Source organism: Centropristis striata, chromosome 7 (assembly GCF_030273125.1).
Source record: "Centropristis striata isolate RG_2023a ecotype Rhode Island chromosome 7, C.striata_1.0, whole genome shotgun sequence".
Classification (NCBI taxonomy): domain Eukaryota; kingdom Metazoa; phylum Chordata; class Actinopteri; order Perciformes; family Serranidae; genus Centropristis; species Centropristis striata.
The window spans coordinates 4,171,425-4,194,468 of NC_081523.1; the positions used below are offsets into that span (position 1 = coordinate 4,171,425).

Below are 23,044 nucleotides of genomic sequence, written 5' to 3' on the forward strand. Positions count from 1 at the left end.
AGTAAAAAACAAATCACAGTTTGCATTATTCACTTTAGCTTTTTGGCTTTTGACAGTTTGGATACAAAAATCCCAATAAATCTCAACTGTGTTCATATCTCTGACAAAAGAAACAAGAGTTCAGATTTATACATTAAGGAAAGAAGGAAACACAAAGTCTAAGCAATAAAAACCCAAAGACCTGATAATTATAGTCAAAATGTGTTCTAATAAGTGACTCTTTATATAATAATCATGTGTATGTTGTTGCAAAGTATAGCAATGAAACTATGATCTTTTTTTGTACAAATTTGTTCTTGCTTCCAAACTTTTGGCCTCTAGTGTGTGTGTGTGTGTGTATATATATATATATATATATATATATATATTGTTATCGTTTCAGTCCCAAGCAGAGATAAATTGATGCATTTTTTAACATATTCATTGAATTTTAGGTTTGTAGCTCCTCATGTCAACACCTATGAGTAACGGTGCCAGTTGTCAGCTAGCAGCTGCAGTAATCCAGTCTCCATGTGATTACATGTCAGCATCATAACCAGGTTAGAGTGGTTAAACCTGGTCGTGGTGCCAGAAGAAGCGTTGTCCTCTGAAACTGGAACAGATCCGACTGGCTCAGCATGGCGGCCACGTTGTGAGATCACACGTGTTTTCCTCTGCTGCACAGGTAAAAGGTCATTCGGATGCTAAAACTTTTAATTCAGTTTTGACTGGCAGGCTGTTCATCTATGTACAGCAACACCCCGGGGCATGAATATTCTGCTTATGTGTTCAAAGTTACAAGCACATCGGAGCAAGAAGTTAAATTGGAGTCCAGCCAGCCGTGCGTGTAAATAGGAGGAGAGAGGCGGGGAGTGTTGGGTTGATCGGGGACTGTGGGAGTTGGAAATGAGTTCAGTGTGCGTGTTGTTGGTTGCAGAGCGCCATATGTGCACAGGCCAGCAGAGTGTTAGTGGAGAGGCCAGGGCGAGGTAAGGTGCAGCAGCAGCAGCAGGACTGGAGCGACCGGCTGACCGAGACCTGGAACAAATTCCTCTGGATCTCTGTGAGAGGTGGCTCTGTCTGCACACAGGTGCACAGCAAGGTTATTATAGTTAACGAAAACTAACGAAATAACGAAAACTAGAATTGAAAAAACACTTTCGTTAACTGAAATAAAAATAGAAACGAGAGTTTTTCAAAAACGATAACTAACTAAAACTGTATTTTCTGGTTACAAAACTAACTAAAACTAACTAAAATTATAGTGAAAATGTCCTTAGTTTTCGTTTTTGTCAACTTTTTTCATTCATAATTCAGTGTATTTATTTGAACATGCAACACATGGTAAATATGTTTGATGTCTACACTCGAACCAAAATTCAAAACACCCAGAACTGTAAGAGTTAATAATCTTATTGCGGCTGAGATGATAAACCAAAGGAAAGAAAGGAAACATTTATTATGACCTCTTTGAATCACGCACCCAACACATAGCCCATTACAAAAAAACTAAAACTAACACTAAAACTAATAAAAACTAAACTAAAACTAAGCATTTTCAAAAAATAAAAACTAAACTAAAACTAGAAAACTCACTCTAAAAACTAACTAAAACTAACAAACAAAATTAAAACTAAAACTAATGAAAAAATCCAAAACTATTATAACCTTGGTGCACAGTAGCAGCATTTCTTTTTCTGCCAAGGCAACTCGCTCTCTCAAGGATGATGAGCTGTTAAACATAAATTCATTAGTGCTCCTGCTTCCTCTCATTGAATGCCACCGGTGTTCAAAGCAGCAAAGTGACACGTGTTCTGATCAGACCAGCAGCTCCAACATATTCCCGTTTTAGACTTGATGAAAACATCACCCAAGGCAGAGGCTTTATTAGCATTTCTAACCGTTCCGGAGTGCAGATGTAGCATACATTTTAAGTATATGTGTAGGGGAAATGTACAGTGATTACAGAAAGTGCCTATAGGTGATTAAGCAAAGTGCTGTGCTAGGTCAGTCATTATACTAACAAGCGTGTTTCGGTGCGGTGCTTTTCAAAAGCATGACACCTGCTTCAGCACAGCACATTTGGATTTTATGAGCTGTACATTCAATTTGTGTGTACATCATTGTGGACGAGCTGTGATCCTTTTATATCCCTAAACTACGGGCATGACTAGCTTGTTATTGCAGGAAATCTGAAGGCGGCAGGTAGCGATCACAAAACAATTTTGTTCCAATTTGTCACTAATGATGTGGAGCTTCCTGATCACCACCTGCAGCACTCATGTAACCAGCTGATAAACTCCACACAGATTGTAGGTTGCAGAAAAAGAATCAAAACAACACGGACCAATTTCACACAGAAAGACCCAGATACGTTGAAACAGGGAATTGATACCCAGAACAATTCTCCCCTGAATAAATTACTGAATATTACATTAGCACATCTGTTTTTTCATTTATTTTATGAATCTGTTTGTTCCAACGACATCATGGTCCCAGTGTGTTTCTCAGTCAAGACAAATAAATAAAATAGATTTTTCACCAGAGGATAAAAAGAAAATGTCTCATTAAATGTTTGTGAACATTGCTGCCTAAATTTAAATAAAGAAAAATACAATTGAATAGTTATCTTGATTTGTAATAACTAGTGCAGTGCCCTTAGGAGGCATGTATTCATATTGCAGTGCGAATTTCCATTTGGCCAAACAAATAGCAATAGTGTTGGCTAATGCTTATTGCTAGTGTAACCTTAAATAACACAGAAACACTATATTTCCGTCCGTATTATGCTTAGCTGTCAGTTAATAAAGTTTTGCTTTTACTGTTTTCAATGGATCAAACTGATCAGGAGAAAGGGCTTAAATCTCCACTTAGCATGCTAATGGTGAGTTAGCACATTACGCAGTATGCTGCACTAAAAGTACATTAACATGAACCCAATTAGCTGATATACTATATTGTATGTAAGTATCTCATATCAAATGATTATGGGCATTACGCTAAGCAACATGAGTGTCATCCCTGAATTACATAGTAATGCAACATAAGAAGTGAATAAAGCTAAATCTCCGCTTAGCATGCTAATCACGCTACAACAACGTCTGCAACTCCATAAAACACTTACTTTTCATAAGGTACCACACCATCCAGCACATACACATTGAACATTGATATTCGCTGGAAACTGTTAGAATATTATTGTTAAAATCAAACCTTGTAGCCACTTTAAAACTCTTAAAGATAGGTAGGCTAAATAGACTTCAGATGAGATGAGTCAGGGTGGAAATCCAGAATGAATTGTTACTGACCAGGTGTAGGCCTATCACACAATGGGGCGGAGCTCCTCTAAAAGGGGGCGGGGCTCCTCTAAAAGGCGTCCGATCGGAAACGGTGCAATGGCGCAACATGTCCTACGTAAATATTTGATGGTGATATTTTGAAAAATGAATTAAAAAATCTTCAAAATCGAGGATGCACACCTTCATGCCACACACACACACACACACACACACACACACACACTTCTTGCTTTATAGATAGATGGTTGTTTTTAGTGGGATATTAAGAAATCTAATGCCTCTTTTTTTTGTGATATCAGACTCTGAGTGCTGTTTCAGGTATTTGAGGAGGTTTTCTGAAGTGTCACTCCTTGTTGCTCCTGCTTGTTGAATATATGAGTAGCGTGGTTTGACACCCTGACTAACCTGGTTTTCTGTTGCAGGCCGGGATGATCCGCACCGACTCGGACGAATACTTCATCGAGCCGCTGGAGAGAGGCACTCAGGAGCTGGAGGACCAGGGCCGGGTCCACGTGGTCTACCGCCGCTCGGCTCTGCTGCAGCCCCCCTCAGACATCTCTGTGGACTACCAGCTGGAAGGTAGGACGCTAAAGTTTACTGCTACTGGGACTGAATGCAGTCCAGAGAGTGTTACTAGTACTGCTTGTACTACTACTACATGTACTTATACTGCTGCTGCTGCTATGATTTATACGACAATGACAACACTACTTTTATACAACCAGTGGTGTGTTTATAGGGGGAGTTTCTGTCTGGTTTAGTGTTGCAGATGGAGTGTTATGGAGTTAAAGAGCAGGAAGAGAGCTCATATTACCCATTTTAAAGTCTGATTTAAAGTCTCTTTATTGGCTGCCTGTGCACTTCAGAATCGATTTTAAGATTCTTGTACTGGTTTTTAAGTCTCTTAATGGTCTTAGTCCAGCCTTTTTATCTGATTTACTTTTATCCTATGAACCTTTGAGGACCCTCAGGTCTTCTGGCCTTTTAATAATTTAATAATAATTGAAGTTTTTGTTTTATTTATATATAAAGCAAAATCTTCAGCAACAGCATCAACTTCTGACAACAATAAAATGATCCTGCAGAATATTTTCCACCTGCTGTCGGATCATAAACACGGAGAAAAAATGATTTCGAGAAAATTCAGACTCTCAAACCTCCAGAGGAGCTGACTTCTTCTTCTTCTTCTTCTTCTTCTTCTTCTTCTTCTTCTTCTTCTTCTTCTTCTTCTTCTTCTTCTTCTTCCCCTTCTTCTTCTTCTTCTTCTTCCCCTTATTCTTCTTCTTCTTCTTCCCCTTCTTCTTCTTCTTCTTCTTCCCCTTCTTCTTCTTCTTCTTCTTCTTCTTCTTCTTCTTCTTCTTCCTCTTCTTCTTCCTCTTCTTCTTCTTCTTCTTCTTCCCCTTCTTCTTCTTCTTCTTCTTCTTCTTCCCCTTCTTCTTCTTCTTCTTCTTCTTCCTCTTCTTCTTCTTCTTCTTCCTCTTCCTTTTCCTCTTCTTCTTCTTCTTCTTCTTCTTCCTTTTCCTCTTCCTCTTCTTCTTCTTCTTCTTCTTCCTCCTCCTCTTCTTCTTCGTCTTCTTCTTCTTCTTCCTCTTTTATGAAAAGTGCTGTACAAATAAAGTCTGATTGATTGATTATATTAAGGCTTCAACAGTCAATCAATCCACTTTCATATAAATATAATAATACGATAAATAATCAAAGCTTCATTCAACTCAGTGACCAGTGTCGTATGACGTGGAAAACATGGAAAAAAACATACTGAAAAAATCACTTAAGGGTAACAGTAAATAAAACAATAAATAACTACCAACATCATTTAACAATAACACAGAAAAAAAAACAAAAACAAAAAAAACACTTAGGTTCCTGCTGCCCAGTTCACATTTCTCACAAGGACTTTATTAAAGTAAATCAGGTGAAGCTTCATTAACCTGACTGATGATACATGTGGGACGATACAGAACAACACGCTCCTCTTCTATAGAAAATAAAAACATGCTGGCTGGTCGTCTTTAAAGTCAGTTTCTGTTGCATCCACAGCCACTCTCTATTAATGTGTGATGTGGTGCAGCTCTTTTAGAGGATGATTAGTGTGCTCCCAGACCTAATAAATACTGCCCACACACACTCTCATTGATTCTGGCTGTCTGGCTTCGGGCTCTGTCTCTGATATTAGGATGTCATCTTCCTCTGTTAGAGCCAGAACAATGGCTTCATTCATGGAAACTGGAAATATAAAAATTGCCCTAGAAATGTAACTTTTTTTTTTCTTTTTAAAGAAGAGAGTACAGAATATCTTTTCTCGGCAAAAATATGAATTGCTCCTATCAACCACAATTGCAGCCTCTATGATGACAGAAAATGACGTTAGTGTGGCGGATGTGATACAAAATCAGGCTGAATATGGAATACTACTGCTTCTTTTACATGATGTGAGTGTTTGTGATAAGGCAACTCTTTCTACTGTTACGAGGACCGCTGGTCATACTTCTATTACAACCCTGGTTACAAAAAAAGTCAAGAAATTGTGTAAAACATAATTCGCTAATCAGGTATTCAATTAAACAACATCAAACTGTAGAAAGACAACATAGTTAATGTTCAAACTGATACTTTTTGAAAAATATACACTGTGAATTCTGAGTTGGCTGCTTTCTGTTTTTATAGATGTTTTACACTAGATAGATAGATGGATAGATAGATAGATAGATAGATAGATAGATAGATAGATAGATAGATAGATAGATAGATAGAAGTTTTCAGTCATAAACTGCAAAGAAGGTGTGTCTAAAAACCAGATAAAAAAAAAATAAAAAAAATAAAAACACTAAATCTGAGGGAAATGATCTTGCTGCATGGACAGATAATTTCACTCGACAAGATTTCTTAAATTGAGATTATTAAATCTAGAAATAAGCATGTTGAACGCTTAAAATAAGAAATTAACTCTTAAAACAAGATAAATTATGTAACACTTCTAAATCTAAAGGTTTTTTTTTTATCTTGTAAGAAACAAATAATTTGCAGTACACTCTGCTCGGGCTTATTTTAAGTGTTCAACATGCGTATTTTTAGATTTAATAATCTTAATTTAAGAAATCTTGTCAAGTGAAATTATCTGTCCATGCAGCAAGATCATTTCCCTCAGATTTAGTGCACGTCACGGTCTTCATCAGTGAATATGATGGATTTTTTATTGCACACTAAAAAATGAACTGAATTCCATTTGCCAAAAAAAAAGGCAGTGACATGCATTTAAAGCTGGGAAAAGGCCAGTCAGTGGCTCTTTCTGTTTTCACTAACCCTGCTGCGTTGGCTTCCATTAATACTAACAGCTGTCTCTGCTTGTTTTAAACACCCTGCTTGTCTTCTGTTTATACTAAACAAATGTCACTGATGCTGCTGATGGAAACATTTAATGCGTCACATCCAATGTGAGAAGATCTGTGGCCACACTGCAAAAAAAAAGGTGTGTCTAAAAACAAGATAAAACACTAAATCTGAGGGAAATGATCTTGCTGCATGGACAGATAATATACCTTGACAAGATTTCTTAAATTAAGATTGTTAAATCTAGAAATAAGCATGTTGAATGCTTAAAATAAGAAATTAACTGTTTTTTAAATTTTTATTAACAAATAAACCAAAAAGAACAGTGGATTACTTATTAGGAGCCACAATATGAAAACAAGACACTAAAACCCAATTCTAGACAACAAAGACTCAAACATATTTACAAATTAGACATAATGTAAACAAAAATAACATACATAGAATAAAATAAAGGACAACCACAACAACAACAATTAAAACGATGAAGCTGCAAGCGAGCAGAGTGCACTGCAAGTTATTTGTTTCTTTACAAGTGTTAGATAATTTATCTTGTTTTAAGAGTTAATTTCTTATTTTAAGCGTTCAACATGCTTATTTCTGTATTTAACACACTTAATTTAAGAAATCTTGTCAAGTGAAATTATCTGTCCATGCAGCAAGATCATTTCCCTCAGATTTACTGTTTTTATCTGGTTTTTAGACTAAACACCTTTCTTGCAGTGCAGAACAGACGTCTTTAATTTTTATTTAACTTGCCATTTCTTAACTCCCACTGTCTTAAGTTGAATGATGTGTGATATGTGCCTCTCTTGTGTGTGTGTGTGTGTGTGTGTCTGTGTGTGTGTGTGTGTGTGTATGAGGACTCTATACTGCAAACAAAATCTACCTCTGGGTACAAATAAAGTAACTTGATCTTGAACTTTTCCTGTAAATCTCTTTGTGTTTAGGCACAACAAATGATAGATCTCCCACCAATCCGTCAATCCGCTGTAAAGAGTTGTGAATATACTTAAAGATTTCACATCCTTGCTCTTCTTTTCATTTGAATGTGATAGAAAAGATTTCAACAACTGACCAGATAAAGAGACAAAATATGGAATAAACTTTCCAGGCAGTTGTTGAGCAGACTTGGCCGTGTTGTTGGTCCATCTGGGTCCGTCTGTGATGTAAACAGAGCTGAAATACTGGTTCTCACGTGCAAGCTGTGAATATGCAAGAGTGCACAGAAATATGATGCTTGTGTTTATGTGAACTGTGTTGCAGCAGCTTCTGACAGACTCACTAAGTGGTTCATTTCCTTTGACATTTCTACATGAGAATCATGTGTCAGTGGACAGATTTTCACTGACTGCTGTTATAAAATCCTTTTTCACACCATTACAGACTGAAACTTAACCCTTAATAGGGCACTCATTGAAATACTCGCAAATTCCAAATTTCAACCCTAGAGAATATTGGAGGATATTACATACAGCCAGAATGTGTAAAAAAAAACAAACATACGGAACCGGGGGAGGGGGGTAATATTTAGAGAAAAAAGTTTACTAGATTAAAGTGGCAAATCTACGAGAAAATGTTGCAGATTTATAAGATTTAAAGTGGTGAATCTGCGAGAAAAACGTTGTTTTTTTTTTATTTTTTCTCGTAAATCTGTGACTTTTATCGCACAGATTTGCCACTTTAAATCTCTTAAATCTGCAGCTTTTTTTCTTGTAGATTTGCCACTTTAATATAGTAAATTTGCAACTTTTTGCTCGATATATTACCTCCCCCCAGGGTTTGTATCTTTATTTTTATTCATACTTAATATGCCCTAATATGCCGTCATAGTCAAGTTCTCCTGGTACAAGTCACTGAAGAATAACTCTGTTTGTACGACTGTTTCTTGCAGATTTCTTTTCTAAATTTTTCAATTTTACATCGGAGGTCCAGGTCAATAAAGTTAATATTATTATATTATTATCATACTGATTGGTAGCCTGATCTTTGCTGATTAGCTGGAAGAAATCCATGTGGTTCTACGACCAAACAGAGAGACATGGGGACCCAGTTACCAAATGTAGTTCTTGGCCCGATAAAGGGTTAAAGAAAAATTCAACCCCAAGAAAGGGTGAGGGGTTCTCAAGCAATCAGCTGCTCAGTTTATAATTGTAAAACTTCATGCTGGCACACAAGCTGTGAAAATTGCTATATGAATATTTATTTGCTTGGCAATCCTGAAATGGTTTTTGGGTCCGTGCTGGCAGTGGCTGTAATCACATGCTGTTTGTTTCATATATTAAGGAACATCTGAATTCATCAAAATGAGGGAAAGAGGATTGTTTTTGGTGACTAAAGATCCAACTTTATGGGCGACTGTGTATTTATATTGAAAGTTATTTCATCCTTAATTTTCATAATTATAGAGACTTTTTTATTTGGAAAAAATACAGAGTGCAAAATTGCAGAGCACTGTTTATTAGGCTCATAATTGTACCATTAAAAGTATGATGAATCATCTATTAGCAGTTTTTATTTGCTTTACTCCCATCAGTCATTGGATTATTTGATTCTGAAGAAAATGTAAAAACATGATGCCTCTTAGTTGTTGTTTTTTACAGTGTAGAACGTCTAATATAAATAAATAAAAAATCGATATAATAAATATAAATATGGTAGAATTTTTTTTAATATTACAGTAAAAAGATATTAGCACTGTTGATTTCAAGTTTAATTTTATTAAATTTTTTACCGTATAATTAAAAAGTTTTTCCATCAAAAGAAACACTTTTCTGCCATATAATTGACAAGAAAATACTTACATAATTATTATATACTTATTTACTTATATAAATGCTGCATAAATTAAAGATTTTACCATTAAATATTACAGTATATTTTAGTTAGAGATATGGTGTTTAAAACATTTAACAGTTAGAAAACAATATTTTTTACAAAAGATAAATGCAAAAATTACAGTGATGGCTTGTATATATATTACAGTGTCTTTCGTTACACACACAGTGCCAGAGTATTGTAGAGTATGTATATATATATATATATATATATATATATATATATATAAAAAATATATATATTATATGATATATTGTTACTGAAACTGAATTAACCCATTTTACACCGTAATCTACAGACATTTTTTACAGCGTAGAGTTATAAGGAATGTCTGTTTTTCTATTATTTCTGAGCAGATTTATTCTTTCACCAAGATATCCTCAGGGTGTGTAAGTCGCACTGAATCTAAAAATATGTGCATTATGTCTGAGTGAAGAATCAGAAGTATGACCTTTGACCTAACTTAATCTCACACAGTATCTTTCCCCTCCGTGCTGGATATCCACATCTATCACAGACCGTTATCATATTATTTCCTGAGGATGCTGCCCAGAATGATGAGTTAGGTAACAGAGGAGGAGTGGATATTTCATTCTCCACCTCCCCCTGTGGTGTTAATTCAGTCCGAATGGGGTTTAAGTTGAGCGTTAGCTAAGTGATGTGGTGATGGGGGACTTTACACTATGTGCCCTATTTAAAATGAGCTGTGACCTGTTTAAAAGTGCAGGTGCACCTGAGCCTGACACATTGCTGTATAATGAGGGATTTATAAATTTGATTTGATTTTCTGCCTCTGCTATCTCCGGTTCCTCTCTACTGTCAACAACTCTGTTTGGCTGTATATGAGCAAATTAACCAATAACCTGTTTAGAGGAGGAGAAGGAGGAGGAGGAGGAAGAGGAGGAGGAGGAGGAGGAGGAGGAGGAGGAGGAAAATACTGCCCCATTGACTTTAGACCAAGGTTATAATAGTTTTGGATTTTTCATTACACTCTAAGAAAAGATTCAGGAGGTTAGTTAGTATGACTTAAAAATATTTTTTCAGCATAAAAAACACAATTTGTTACATGTTGTTTTATTAAGTTGATAACTTATTTTAAAAAGTTGCTCAAAATTAAAAATGAAGAAAGATGTCTTAACTAAGAAATATATTGATTTTGGATAAGCATTTCTGCCTTCACTTAACAAGGAAAAATATTAAGGTAATGAAACTTAATATTGTATTACAATATGTCTGACTTAAGTGAAATAAGTTACTTATATGATGGCAAATTTCGTTGTACTACCCTGTGCAATGACAGTAAAGTCTTTCTGATTCTGATCTGAAGCCCACAAAGCAGGAATGAAATAATAAAAATAAAACTCAGTGGCGGAGAAATAGAATCACTGAAACAAGTTGACAAAGAAGAAAACAAAGGACATTTTCACTATAATTTCAGTTTGTTTTAGTTAGTTTTGTAACCACACAATACAGTTCCAGTTAGTTATTGTTTCTCTTGTTTTTATTTTTATTTCAGTTAAAAAACTTTTTTTTTCTATTCTAGTTTTCGTTATTTATTTAGTTTCCATTAACTATAATAACCTTGCTTTAGACCAGTTGTTTCTTAGTCATAGTCCATTCATTTGCCACCCATGGGCACAAAGATGGTCCAAATCCTGGGTGCTGGTTTGTAAATTAAATCTGCCTCGGTGTGAAAGTATAAGGACGGTTTCCGAGTGTAAGATAAGGCCATATTTCTGTTTTAAAACAGACAAGGTTCTGCTCCACCTCCTCTAATAACACATGCACGGCTTTATTTCTATGAATATTTATAAGCCTAAGAGCTTTTCAGATTTTCAGATTATTTATTTACTCTAAATCTCCAAGCAAAGAGAAAAGGGACAGTGGAATGATGATGTTTCTGCTTTATTGGATGTTGAACACTCAAGGGGGATTCCATACATATTCAGAATTAATTTGTCGAATAAATATTTCACGCAATAGCACTTTCAAAACTATAAGCATGTGAAATGTCACGCTCATTCAAATGTAAATGGTCGGCTGTTTATGATCATCTCACCGGGGATGCGAGGAATCCTGCGGGGTGGAATCAGCAAAGATCCTGGTGGAAATGAACACAAAAAGGCGTAGCATATAATCTTCTCTAAGAATGCTTTTGCATTTGAATTATTGATGAAAAACAGAATTCTGTGTGAAGCTGCTCTGATTGCACTGATCACAGTACGCTGTCGCTGTGTTTGAATGCATGTAAATGGCTGGAAATGATTTTAACAGCCGCAATCAGGAAGCTGCAGCGTAGAGAAGCCTTCCGTCTTCAGACTAACCCGATGGTTAGTCTGAAGACACGCTTCATCTTATCCTTCGTGTGTTTACAGCGTTTAGAGAAAGCTGGAATCCTCGCTGTTCTTCTTCTCCCACGGCTTTGACTTAAGGCTCCACAGAACAGCCATGCATGCTGAAAATTAGCTTTACAGTGATAAACAACATGTACTTGTGTAACCATTAAAGAGTAATTACTTCCACATTTTCACTCTGCTGAGACTTACAACTCAATACGCTGTCAGGGGTAACTTCTATTTCCTCTTTTTTCATAATATAATATTCATGGGAAGCACAGGTATCCTTCTCATGTGATAGTGAAAGTAGACGAAGGTCTGCTGCTCCTCTTGCAAGAATGAATTGTGCTACTGAATTTTGTAGGCTTTTAATACCTGGGTTTTCTCAATATTTGTCTAAAAATCAAACAAAAATCAAAATGACTATTTATCCTCGAGGGTAAATTCAGTTAGTCTGGTAGAATCTCTGTTATAATGAGACAGCCTGATGGCTGTAGGAGAGAAGGATCTTTTGAATCTCTCCGTCCTGCAACGGAGAGAGAGGAGCCGTCCACTGCTTTTTTTTTGGTCCATAAAGGTTTTGTGTAGCAGATGATCTGGTATTTCAGGATGGCCTGGAACATGTTGACAGGTCATCTCTCCACCACCTCCTCCAGTGTGTCCAACCTGGCTCCAACCACAGAACCAGCTCTTTAGACCAGTCTAATTTGTGTCTATTTCGATAATTCTGTGTCCTTTTTTGGTCATTTTGTGTCTTTTTTGGTCATCTTTACAACTATTTTTGGTCATTTTTACATCTATTCTTCTTCTTCTTCAAACATTTTTGATAATAACCAGTGTTATGTGTGTGTCCAACCTGGCTCCAACCACAGAACCAGCTCTTTAGACCAGTCTGATCATCTCTGTGTGTGATGCTGCCTCCCCAGCAGACTGCAGCATAAAACAACACACTACCACCACAGACTGATAAAACATCTGCAGCATCTGACTACAGATGTCTAGAGATCTGATCTTCCTCAAGATAAAGAGACGGCTCTGCCCCTTTTTGTAGAGAGCGTCTGTGTTTAGGGACCAGTCCAACTTATTATCCAGGTAAACACCTAGATACTGAGAGCAACACCTCCATGTCCACCCCACAGGTATTCACTGGCTGAAGGGGGGCTTGAACCTGCGGAAATCTCTGATAATTTCCTTAGTCTTTGAGGTGTTCAGTAGGAGATAGTTCTTGTGACTCCAGTCACTGAAGGCTTTTATCAGATCCCTATATTCAGATTCCTGTCCATTCCTGATACACGCCACAATAGCAGTGTCGTCCGAGTACTTCTGGATGTGGCAGGACTCAGAGTTGTATTTGAAGTCCTCTGTGTACAGTGTGAACAGGAATGGAGCCAGAACAGTGCCCTGTGGAGCCCCTGTGCTGCTCATTAATGTCCCAGAAACACAGTTACCAACAAACCAACAACATACGGACAATGTGGTCCCCTTTAGTGTTTAAAAATGTATTTTTCAAGTTGTAGTTGGGGATTGGACGCCTGTATTTGGCACCTGTTTCTGCTATCTTGTTAAATTTGAAACGCATCCCAACGGACAGAGGAGAAGAAGGTGGAGAGAAGAGCAGCTCAGATCCACTTCCTGATAAAGTGGCTGGCTGCACTCCATTTGAGCAGCAAGGTTGGAAAAAGCAGTGTAAATGAAATCCAGGTGACATATGAGGTGGCAGGTGTGACATCAATCAAACAGCAACAGGTAGTGGAGATGCTGCAGGAAACTTTAATTTCATCTTTTCACAGCTTTTAAGTGCTGCCAGGGACAGATTAGGTGTCAGCTACTGCAAACTACAAGCACATTTATCACAAACTGCACACATCCGGCTTGAACTGTGCTGGTCTGGATGGATGTATAGATGGAGGACGGATTGCTGGATAGGTGGATAGGATGGATGGATGGATACTCAAAAAAGTATCAATACTAAAACGTATCCGGGTACGATACTCATTTTCAAAAGTATCGATACCGTGTTATCGTGGCCGTGTTATTATTAGCCATTAGCCGCAGCTAGTAATTAAAGGCTGACTTCACGTTAATGATTATAAACAACGTAAATAAATAAATAAGGGACGTAGTATGCCCATATTAGGTTAATTGACACAGTGTCAGTATACATAAGCATAGAGTTAATACGTTTACATAAATGTTGCTGACTGAAAAGTGTTATTTTCTCTCTTGAAGTCCCAGAATGAAGCAGAGAAAAGTCGACTTATCAAGCTTTCATAATATTGTGCACAGCATACAACCTCAAAATATTGTTCTAATTGTTATTGTTTATTGTATGTATTTATTTTTTGCACTACCTCACACCTGAAGCTTGTTATCATAGTTGCAGTTTCTTTTTGCACAACTGTTTTTCATTATAAATATTTAACCTGTGGTTCTGTTCATTTTGACATGTTGCATTTTTCTTGTTAATAATGGTATCGAGTATCGAATATTTTATCGGTATCGAGTTATACATTTTTGTATCGTGACAACCCTAATGGATGGACGGAAAATGTTAAGCAATAAGCAGTCTAACAAACAATTACAAACCCTCTCACCTCCCTTTGTGCCTCCCTGATGGAGGAGGATCCTGCTACCTGCTGTGGAGATTGTTTGCACTGAGCAGCAGACTCCTCACTGCTGCTGCTCTCCTGATGTTTTGGTGTTGATTGGATGTCAAACCTTGAACCAGTCTGCTTTCTGTCATGACCTGTGATTAGAGACCTGCAAGATTGGTTTTCCAGACCCCCTCTGGGTGTTGGAGGAGGAGTAATTACTGTCCTCTGCTGTGATTCCTCTGAGCAAGGATATACAAAATATCATGTAATAAAATTCCAGATGTATATCTCATTTGTAAAAGCCTTTGACTCTCCCTGGATACATGTGTAGGCCTTCATTTATCAAACCAGCGTAGAAACGAGAGCAGATCTGAGCGTATATTTCGTCTTACAACAGGGTTCACGTGGGATTTATCAAACCAATCACATCGTGAGAATGATCAGCTGTTGATAAATGTGCCTGCTGGAAACAAGCTTAATTTAAATACCACACCCTAATATATATATTAGGGTTGTCACGATACTAAGATTTTCAACTCGATACCGATAATCAGGAAAATATTCAATACTCAATACCATTTCTGATACCACAAGGATAAAAACAAAGACCCCCAAAATTTAACAGAAATATTTTTATTAACAAGAAAAATGCAACATGTAAAAATGAACAGAACCACAGGTTAAATATTAATAATAAAAAACAGTTGTGCAAAAAGAAACTGCAACTATAATAACAAGCTTCAGATACTTGATACTTTTGAAAATGAGTAATGTATCCGGATACGTTTTAGTATCGATACTTTTTTGAGTATCGATACTTTTGACAACCCTAATAAATATATATATATATATATATATATATATATATATATATATATATATATATATATACACCTGGTTCAGAAGGCTCGCCTCGAGAGTTTATGACACCGAAGGGCGCAATACGGCCAAAAAGAAGATTTTTTACCCCCTAAAGTCGCTTTATTAGCAAAGTGTACCGTTACAAATAACAACAGGAGGAAATAGACATTTTACAGAAATACGCAGCGACGGAGGTTTATGAAATAAAAGTACTTATAGTTATAAACTCAAACAAGTTCAGTGAATATTTTACATTTGGAGCACAGACTGAAAGTTTTCACAGCTTTTTGGTTGAAGGAGGTAAACAGTGTTTTAAAGTAAGTTTTTTTCCCAAAAGAAGAGGAATTTCTCAGAGACAGAAAGTGAGACGCTGACGTCCAACAGCTGCAACACAACAAACTGGTTTTGTTTGGCAGCATAAAAAGTGCAAAGGAAGGAAATCAGTGGTGCTGTCAGCAGAGTAGCAGTGGAGCATTCAACTCCTGGTGAGGTTGGAATATCTCATTTATAAATCAAGATATATAAAGCCTAATAGCATATATAAAATGACAATATTGTCATTTTTATGACACACTTCTTTACATTTAGTCAGAATTCTGTCCCAGACAGAGGTGTGTGTGTTTGTCAGCACCAATTGGAAATGTTTCTATTCGGGCACCAACAGTGGTGTCCAGCAGGATAAACAACATTACATATTAACTCTATGGAGTCTTGGACTATTTTGTCCATTTTTGAATCCTCTTCATGTCTTTTCGTGTCTTTTCTGGTCATTTTGTGTCTGTTGTTGTGTCTTTTTTTTGTCATTTTGTGTCTTTTTTGTCATTTTGTGTCTTCTGTGTCTTTTTTTCTAGTCATTTTGTGTCTTTTTGCTGTCATTTTGTGTCTTTTTTGGTGTTTTTTGTGTCTTTTTTGGACGTCATGAGGAAGTCGTGCTCCGGCGCTTTCGTGGACTCCAGAGGGTTAAACATATTAAACATTTAATATCAGAAAACAACAACATTTAATATCCTCGGCTAGTATTCTGTTGAAAGAATTTCATGGTCGCAAGGTGTATTTATTTCTAATCATGTTTTAATGATAAATGATGAAGCCTAAACATACTTTTATTTGTCACCATTAAAAACAAAAACAACACAGAGTTTTATCAGCTCCAGGCATCGATACAATAGTCTAAGATCAATTCTCAGACTCAGATGTGTGGACTTCATGCTGACTCAGATTTGTGTAACGAACTGAGAGCAGACTGAGATCTGATCGTACCCTCTTGTAGAAATGATCGTACGCCCACTTTACGCTCACTTTCTGCTCACTTTCTGTCGTACGCTCGTTTGATAAATGAGGGCCGTAGTGTTTTTATAGCATTTTCTAACCTTCACTCTAAAGAATTGAACAATTTAAACAGTTGGCTTTAATCGTGTTGGCGATGGGTTACAGCCAGATATTCCTGACAGCCTCTGTAAGCCGTACGCTTACAGCTGCTTACAGCTCTGGTTTTCCTGCACGCAGTGTCAGAGAGGTCAACACCCACTTTTAAAGGGCTCCACAGGAGCAAAGAGGGAAACAGAAGGCTTTGGAAAGTGCTGCTGTTGCCCACAATCCTCCTGATCTCAGTGGTGTGTGTGGTTAAGGCGCTGTGTTTGTTTCAGCACCTCTCATTTCCTGTTGAGGCTTGAGAGTCAGATTAAGAGCAGCTGGGTGGAGTGTGAAAACAAAGATGCTGAGTAAACTGCACCTCAGCGGCAAGTGGCTGCCCATTAATGAGGAGCAGCAAAGTTTCAGACTCGGAGTACAAGTTTTTTCTTCTTTGTTTTACAATAGTTGTAGACAGAAAGACACTAGACACTCGAACTTTCACATACACAGATATGTAACATACCCACCCACCCAAGCTGGTCTGTGACCAGCGCTGTGATAGCTTTTATTTATGTATTTACTTTTTCTATCTATACATTTTAACCTTTATCTTTGTTTTTACAACCTGAACAAGTTTTATTGTATTTTGCTGTTTTGTTTATTTATTTATTTTTTTTCCTTTCTTCTTTTTTTGCTATTCGTATTTTAGTTCACATCAATATCTAAGTATAGTCTGGACCCGTAAGAACTTTAAAATTTTAATTTAATTTATTTTTTATGTGCCTCTTTTGTGTGTGCGTATGAGGACTCTTTACTGCAAACAAAAACTACCTCTAGGTACAGATAAAGTAACTTGAAGTTGAACTTATAGATGCAGGACCAGATGGCTGCTTGACTATGCTGGTTCCCTCCCCTGTGGAGATCTGTTTCATTCTGAAGAGTCAGCTTTTTCAAAACCAACATGACTCAATTCAAAATTTTGTTTCAAAACAAAACTTCTCATCTCTTCTCTGGGACATAGGTCATAAGTCTGTCTGTCTGTGTTTTTTTTCTTCCATCTCCCTGTCCTGTCCACCTCTGTCATATTATATGTGTGTGTTTTATACGTTTTGGACGGGTTGGTGGCTACTTGTTACTCTGTGCAATGACAATAAAGGAATCTGAGATGGCAAAAAGAATGTAGACATTTAAAACAAGTTTGTCATCTGTGATTAAAACATTCACACCTTTCAAACTAATATCACTGTAACACAGATCTGTCCTCTGGATCAGTCTAAGCGCAGTACTTCCTTCACTTTTCTTTGGCCCACTGCCTCCTGGTCCATGACTCTTGAACCCTTCCCTCCCAGTCAACCTGTGAGAGGTTTATCTCTGATGATAACAAATGGAGGATTTCAGTCTCTTGTCCAGGTGTCCTTGATGTTTCATAGATGCAGTGTTCACCACAGCTGTTGCAAAACATATCAAGCAGCAGCACAGTTGTCCAGAGAAAAAGCCAGTGATTGAACCTTGTTTAGAAAAGTTTAAATATTTTGTCTCAGATATGTGTTTCCAAGGTCAGGAATCGATCTTAAGAAGTACTTTATGTGTCTTACTGGAACACATGTGAACGTTGAACACGTTTTCCATCAGATTTTTGCTTCCAAGAGTAGTGACGAGACAAACAATGATGTTGGGCAATAGAGCTGCAGCGTACCACAGAATTAGAATTGACTTGGGGGTGGCAACTCCAGTCCACTCGGTGGTTGTAAATGGTAAATGGACCTGCACTTATATAGTGCTTTTCTAGTCGCTTTGCAACCACTCAAAGCTCTTCACACTACACACTACGCTCATTCACCCGTTCACACACACATTTATACTGGTGGCAGAGGCTACCCTAAACGGTGCCACCTGCCACCATTGGGAATTCATTCACACACCGATGAACGCAGCATCAGGAGCAATTTGGGTGGTAACATATAGTTTTTTATCAATCCCTGTTCAATGACCATGATCATTTTGGGAGAAATTCTGAGATTATAATGGGTGTGTATTGCACGGAATGTTCGTGTCACAGTGTGTGACATCATCGCCAGAGTGTAGAGGGAGAGAAAAAAATTGTCAAAAAATACATTTGAAAACTGCGCTCCAGGCTGCAAATTCCACTCTACAGAAATAATTTATCCATAGAAACGTAGGAAAATTTGTCTTCTCACTCACAATCCTCTGGTAAAGCTGTCAGAGTTATAGTTTGGGCGTAGGACACACAGATGTGCCACCAACACCACCAACAGCCTCATTGGCTCCCATATTAAAAACGCAGGAAGATTTCGGAATAAGGGAGATGTAACAGTTTTTTTAGATCGCTCTAACAAAGCTATTTTTTCATTTTTCTTAAAAAAAAAAACATATGTAGACATTCAGGAAGAACTCAGGACGCTCAAAGTGAAGTCGGATAAATGATCAGGATCAGGAGCAATTTGGGTGATCAGGGATCGAACCACCAACCCTCCGATCGGTGGGCAACCCGCTCTACCAACTGAGCCACATCCGCCCTTGCCTGGTTGTCATTAGACGTGGTGGAAAATATCAATACAGCATTGTATTGCGATATTTTGCATGGCAATATTATATCGGTTCATGGCTCCCAAGTATTGAAATTTAACAGGCTCACAAGATGGCCGTAACCACCACACTGAGCTTTACAGTTTCATGGAGACAACATCTATGGGTGTTTTTGCCGTCCTTACCTGAAACAGGAGGGGAGGGACCAGATAAAAAGTTTGAACCAGACTGCAAACTGCTGAACCAATCTTTGTCTCAGCTGCTGTTTATAACGTCAAGAACAAACTTTCCATCTCACAGCTATTTCACAGCTATTTCTTCAGCAGCTTCAAAATTGTTTCAGTTAATATTTGTACCTGATAGAACAAAGCCTTGTCTAGACAGTTATTGAATTTGAGGTTCAGTTTGTGTCCCAGTTCGTCCCAAATGTGGTTGAGGTCAGGACTCTGATTCTACAGCAAACAGCAAGGTTATTATAGTCAATGAAAACTAATAAAATAACAAAAACTAGAATTGAAAAAACATTTTTGTTTAACTGAAAGAAAAAGTTTAAAAAATGATTACTAACTGAAACTGTATTTTGTGGTAACAAAACTAAATAAAACAAACTAAAATTATATTGAAAATGTCCTTCGTTTTCCTCTTTGTCAACTTTTTTCATACAGTGTTTCTGATAGAAAGAGGATTCTGTTAGTGAACCTGCAGGAACACATGGTGAATATGTTTACTGAGACTGGGACGTCTATGCTCCTCCAAAATACTAATCAACTAGAACTGTAAGAGTTAATAGACTGGTTTCACCTGATAATATGAGACCAATGATGCCAAGACTAGTCTAAGACTATTTATGAAACTGACCCTAAAGCTCAGGCCAACATATCTCAGTTTCACAACATATAATTATAAACAGATATATTTTTTTGATATCTTGCTTCAATGTCATTAAAACAATTCAAGTGAAGTTGCAATAGATTTTCTGTCCTATTAATTAATCAACTGATCATTTCAGCTCTGCATCGCTGTGCAACGTTGCTTTAACATAAACAGCTGTAAAAGATTTACATTAACATTTATAGTTAACATCAATAATTCAGTGGTTGTGATCAAGGTTATTATAATAGTCACATAATAGATCACAAGTCCCAAGTGCAGCTCGATCAGGTATCAATCATATCTGTGGAAACATTGGTATGGGTGCCTCTTAAAACTCTCATGAATAAGAGTATGTTTGAATGTGTTTATGTATCTGTTGTTTTTTGTATATTGTACGTCTTGCTATTGGGTCTAGAGCCTGTAATAAAGTTTATATATAGTTAACAAAAAAACTAATGAAATAATGAAAACTACAATTGAAAAAACATTTTTATTAACGGAAATAAAAAGAAAAAAACTGTTTTTTGAAAAACGATAACTAACTGAAACTGTATTTTGTGGTTAGAAAACTAACTAAAACTAACTAAAATTATAGTGAAAATGTCCTTCGTTTTCGTCTTTGTCAACTTTTTTCATACGTAAACCTTTTTGGTTGATATAAAATCTATTTCATCTCTCTGGTTTTATGACTTAATAAACTTATTGGGGCTGAGATGGATCAGACAAAGGAAATCAAGGATAATTTTGTTATGACCTCTTTGAATCTTGCACCCAACACATCAATCAATCAACATCACATCAACACAAGCACCGTTACAAAAAAAATAAAAATAATAAAAACTAAACTAAAACTAAGCATTTTCAAAAAATGAAAGCTAAACTAAAACTAGCAAACTCACTCTAAAAACTAACTAAAACTAACTGAATTTGAAGACAAAAATTCACAACAAAATTAAAACTAAGACTAATAAAAATTCCAAAACTATTATAACCTTTGCAATATTGTCATATTGACACAGGAAAGGACCTACACGACTGTAGATCTGGTGGACGTCTACATACTTACGACAATATTCAGTATTTTTCCGCATGCTTTTAGCTTCCAGCCGATAGTAGGAAGAAGTATTCTCAACTCTGGTTAAGGTCACGTTGACTGTGGGAATGGTGCCTGATGCCGCCTCGCCCATCACAAAAGATTATCCCGCCGTTTGTGGAACAAGATTCTGAATAAATAATTCTCAACGTCTTTGCTTAATTTTCTCAGTTCTAACAATTCAGTTGGTAGAAACTGGACTCTTCTGACACTCCTGCAAGTAAAACAGCTGTGAGCATTTTCTGTTTTCCAATAAAACAAATTTCTGTGATATGAGATGCCAAAGAAAGCAAACAACAGCCAGAGGATTACACACGGAAAGGTGCTAATAATCATCCAGAACATTGTTTCTTTTCAGAGCTCCGCTGGATCAACAGTTAGACTCATGGAAAGGCTTTTTACCTGAAAAGGACTCTCACATATCATAATGCTGTCCAAGTTTAAAAGTTGAGAAATTTACCATAAGAATCAATTATTTTTCTTCTTGATTTTTTTTTTTATTTGACAAGAAATACAATTCCAGTAGATGGTGTTTGCTTTGAAATGATCTTGTAGAAGTTAGACTGCATGCACTAGTTCCCACACATGATAAAATGACAAGTAATCAAGTCAATTAAGTAAAGTGTTTCTTTTATTTCTCTTCTATAGATTTATTTACACTGTAAAAAAAATTATGTTGCTTTTACAGAAAAAAATGTCAGCTGTGGTTACCAGGATAATTCTGCAAAAAATACAGTACAAATGTAAACAACTTTACAGAACTTGTACATTTTACTGGTATTCAGTGTACAATAAATAATATCTGAATGTTAATTTACTGGTATTCAATGCACAAAATCTGCATGTTAATTTTGCATAAATAATCAGTATAAAAGCAGCATCATCCTGTTAAATTAGCAGTAAAGGACGGTATAATCTACAACTTTAAAATGTATTTTTTTTTTTATTACTACAGTTTTAAGATGTAAAATTTACAAGTTGTTCTGTAAAGATGTTGACATATGTACTGTATTTTTTTACGGAAATATATTATATAATATATAATATTTAATATGGTAACCACAGCTGCCAGTTTTTTTCTGTAAAAACAATGGGACATTTTTTACAGCGTACTTTTGTTTTGACAGGTTTTTATCCACCACAGAGATAAAAAAAAAAATATGGAGAACTTTTAAAAACAACAACTTTACACTTGATGACTCTCTGGGAAATTGATTTAAGGATGTTTGTGCACAATGGACGTCAGAGATATTGATATCTCCTGAAAGTATGAGTCATGCAGAAACTAAAAATATGCATCATTTCTGTGAGTTATGACTTTGAGATAAAGGAGAGTTTTGTGAGCGCGGTGTTTCCATTGGGAGCTGATGCCTTGAGCCAAATATGTATTAATTGTTCAACTGGAACCACAGAACTTTTTTGAGGTGTGGGCGGTCCTTTTACACTAAAGTTGGTCATAAAGTGTGTATATATTTTAAAATAAACTACTTTGTATCAAACATAGCTTCCTGTTTGGGGTCTTGATCACCTTGTTGCCATTACCAGCTGCTGGTTTGTAGTTTTAATAGATTGCTGTAGTCTTTATATCAACTTACCCCCATAGAACATAAAGTCTAGTCTCACAGTGCTGCATCCAGAACTGAAGAAACAATATGTAGCAAAAGAAGAAGTAAAAAGATTAATTCCACAAACAGTCTGCTGCCATGTCGTTAATGACCTCCAAGCTCATAATTATAATAATTATAGTGTTTATTTACATAGCACTTTTCAGAACAAAGTCATAAGAATTAAATAAGACAGTTAATGATTATACAAAAATTAAATGGTATGAAAAAAGATGGATGGATAGATGGATAGATGGATAGATAGATAGATGGATAGATGGATAGATGGATGGATAGATGGATAGATGGATGGATAGATGGATAGATGGATGGATAG

General features: G+C 36.5%; 1 protein-coding gene across 1 annotated transcript in view; it reads left to right on the forward strand.

Annotated features, from left to right (window-relative positions):
- The window catches only part of adamts3 (ADAM metallopeptidase with thrombospondin type 1 motif, 3), a 270,315-nt gene that overhangs the window by 53,992 nt on the left and 193,279 nt on the right, over positions 1 to 23,044 (forward strand). The window contains exon 4 of the mRNA XM_059338163.1: positions 3,701 to 3,857. Within this exon, the coding sequence (XP_059194146.1) occupies positions 3,701 to 3,857 (157 nt within the window). The remainder of the gene's footprint in view (positions 1 to 3,700; positions 3,858 to 23,044) is intronic.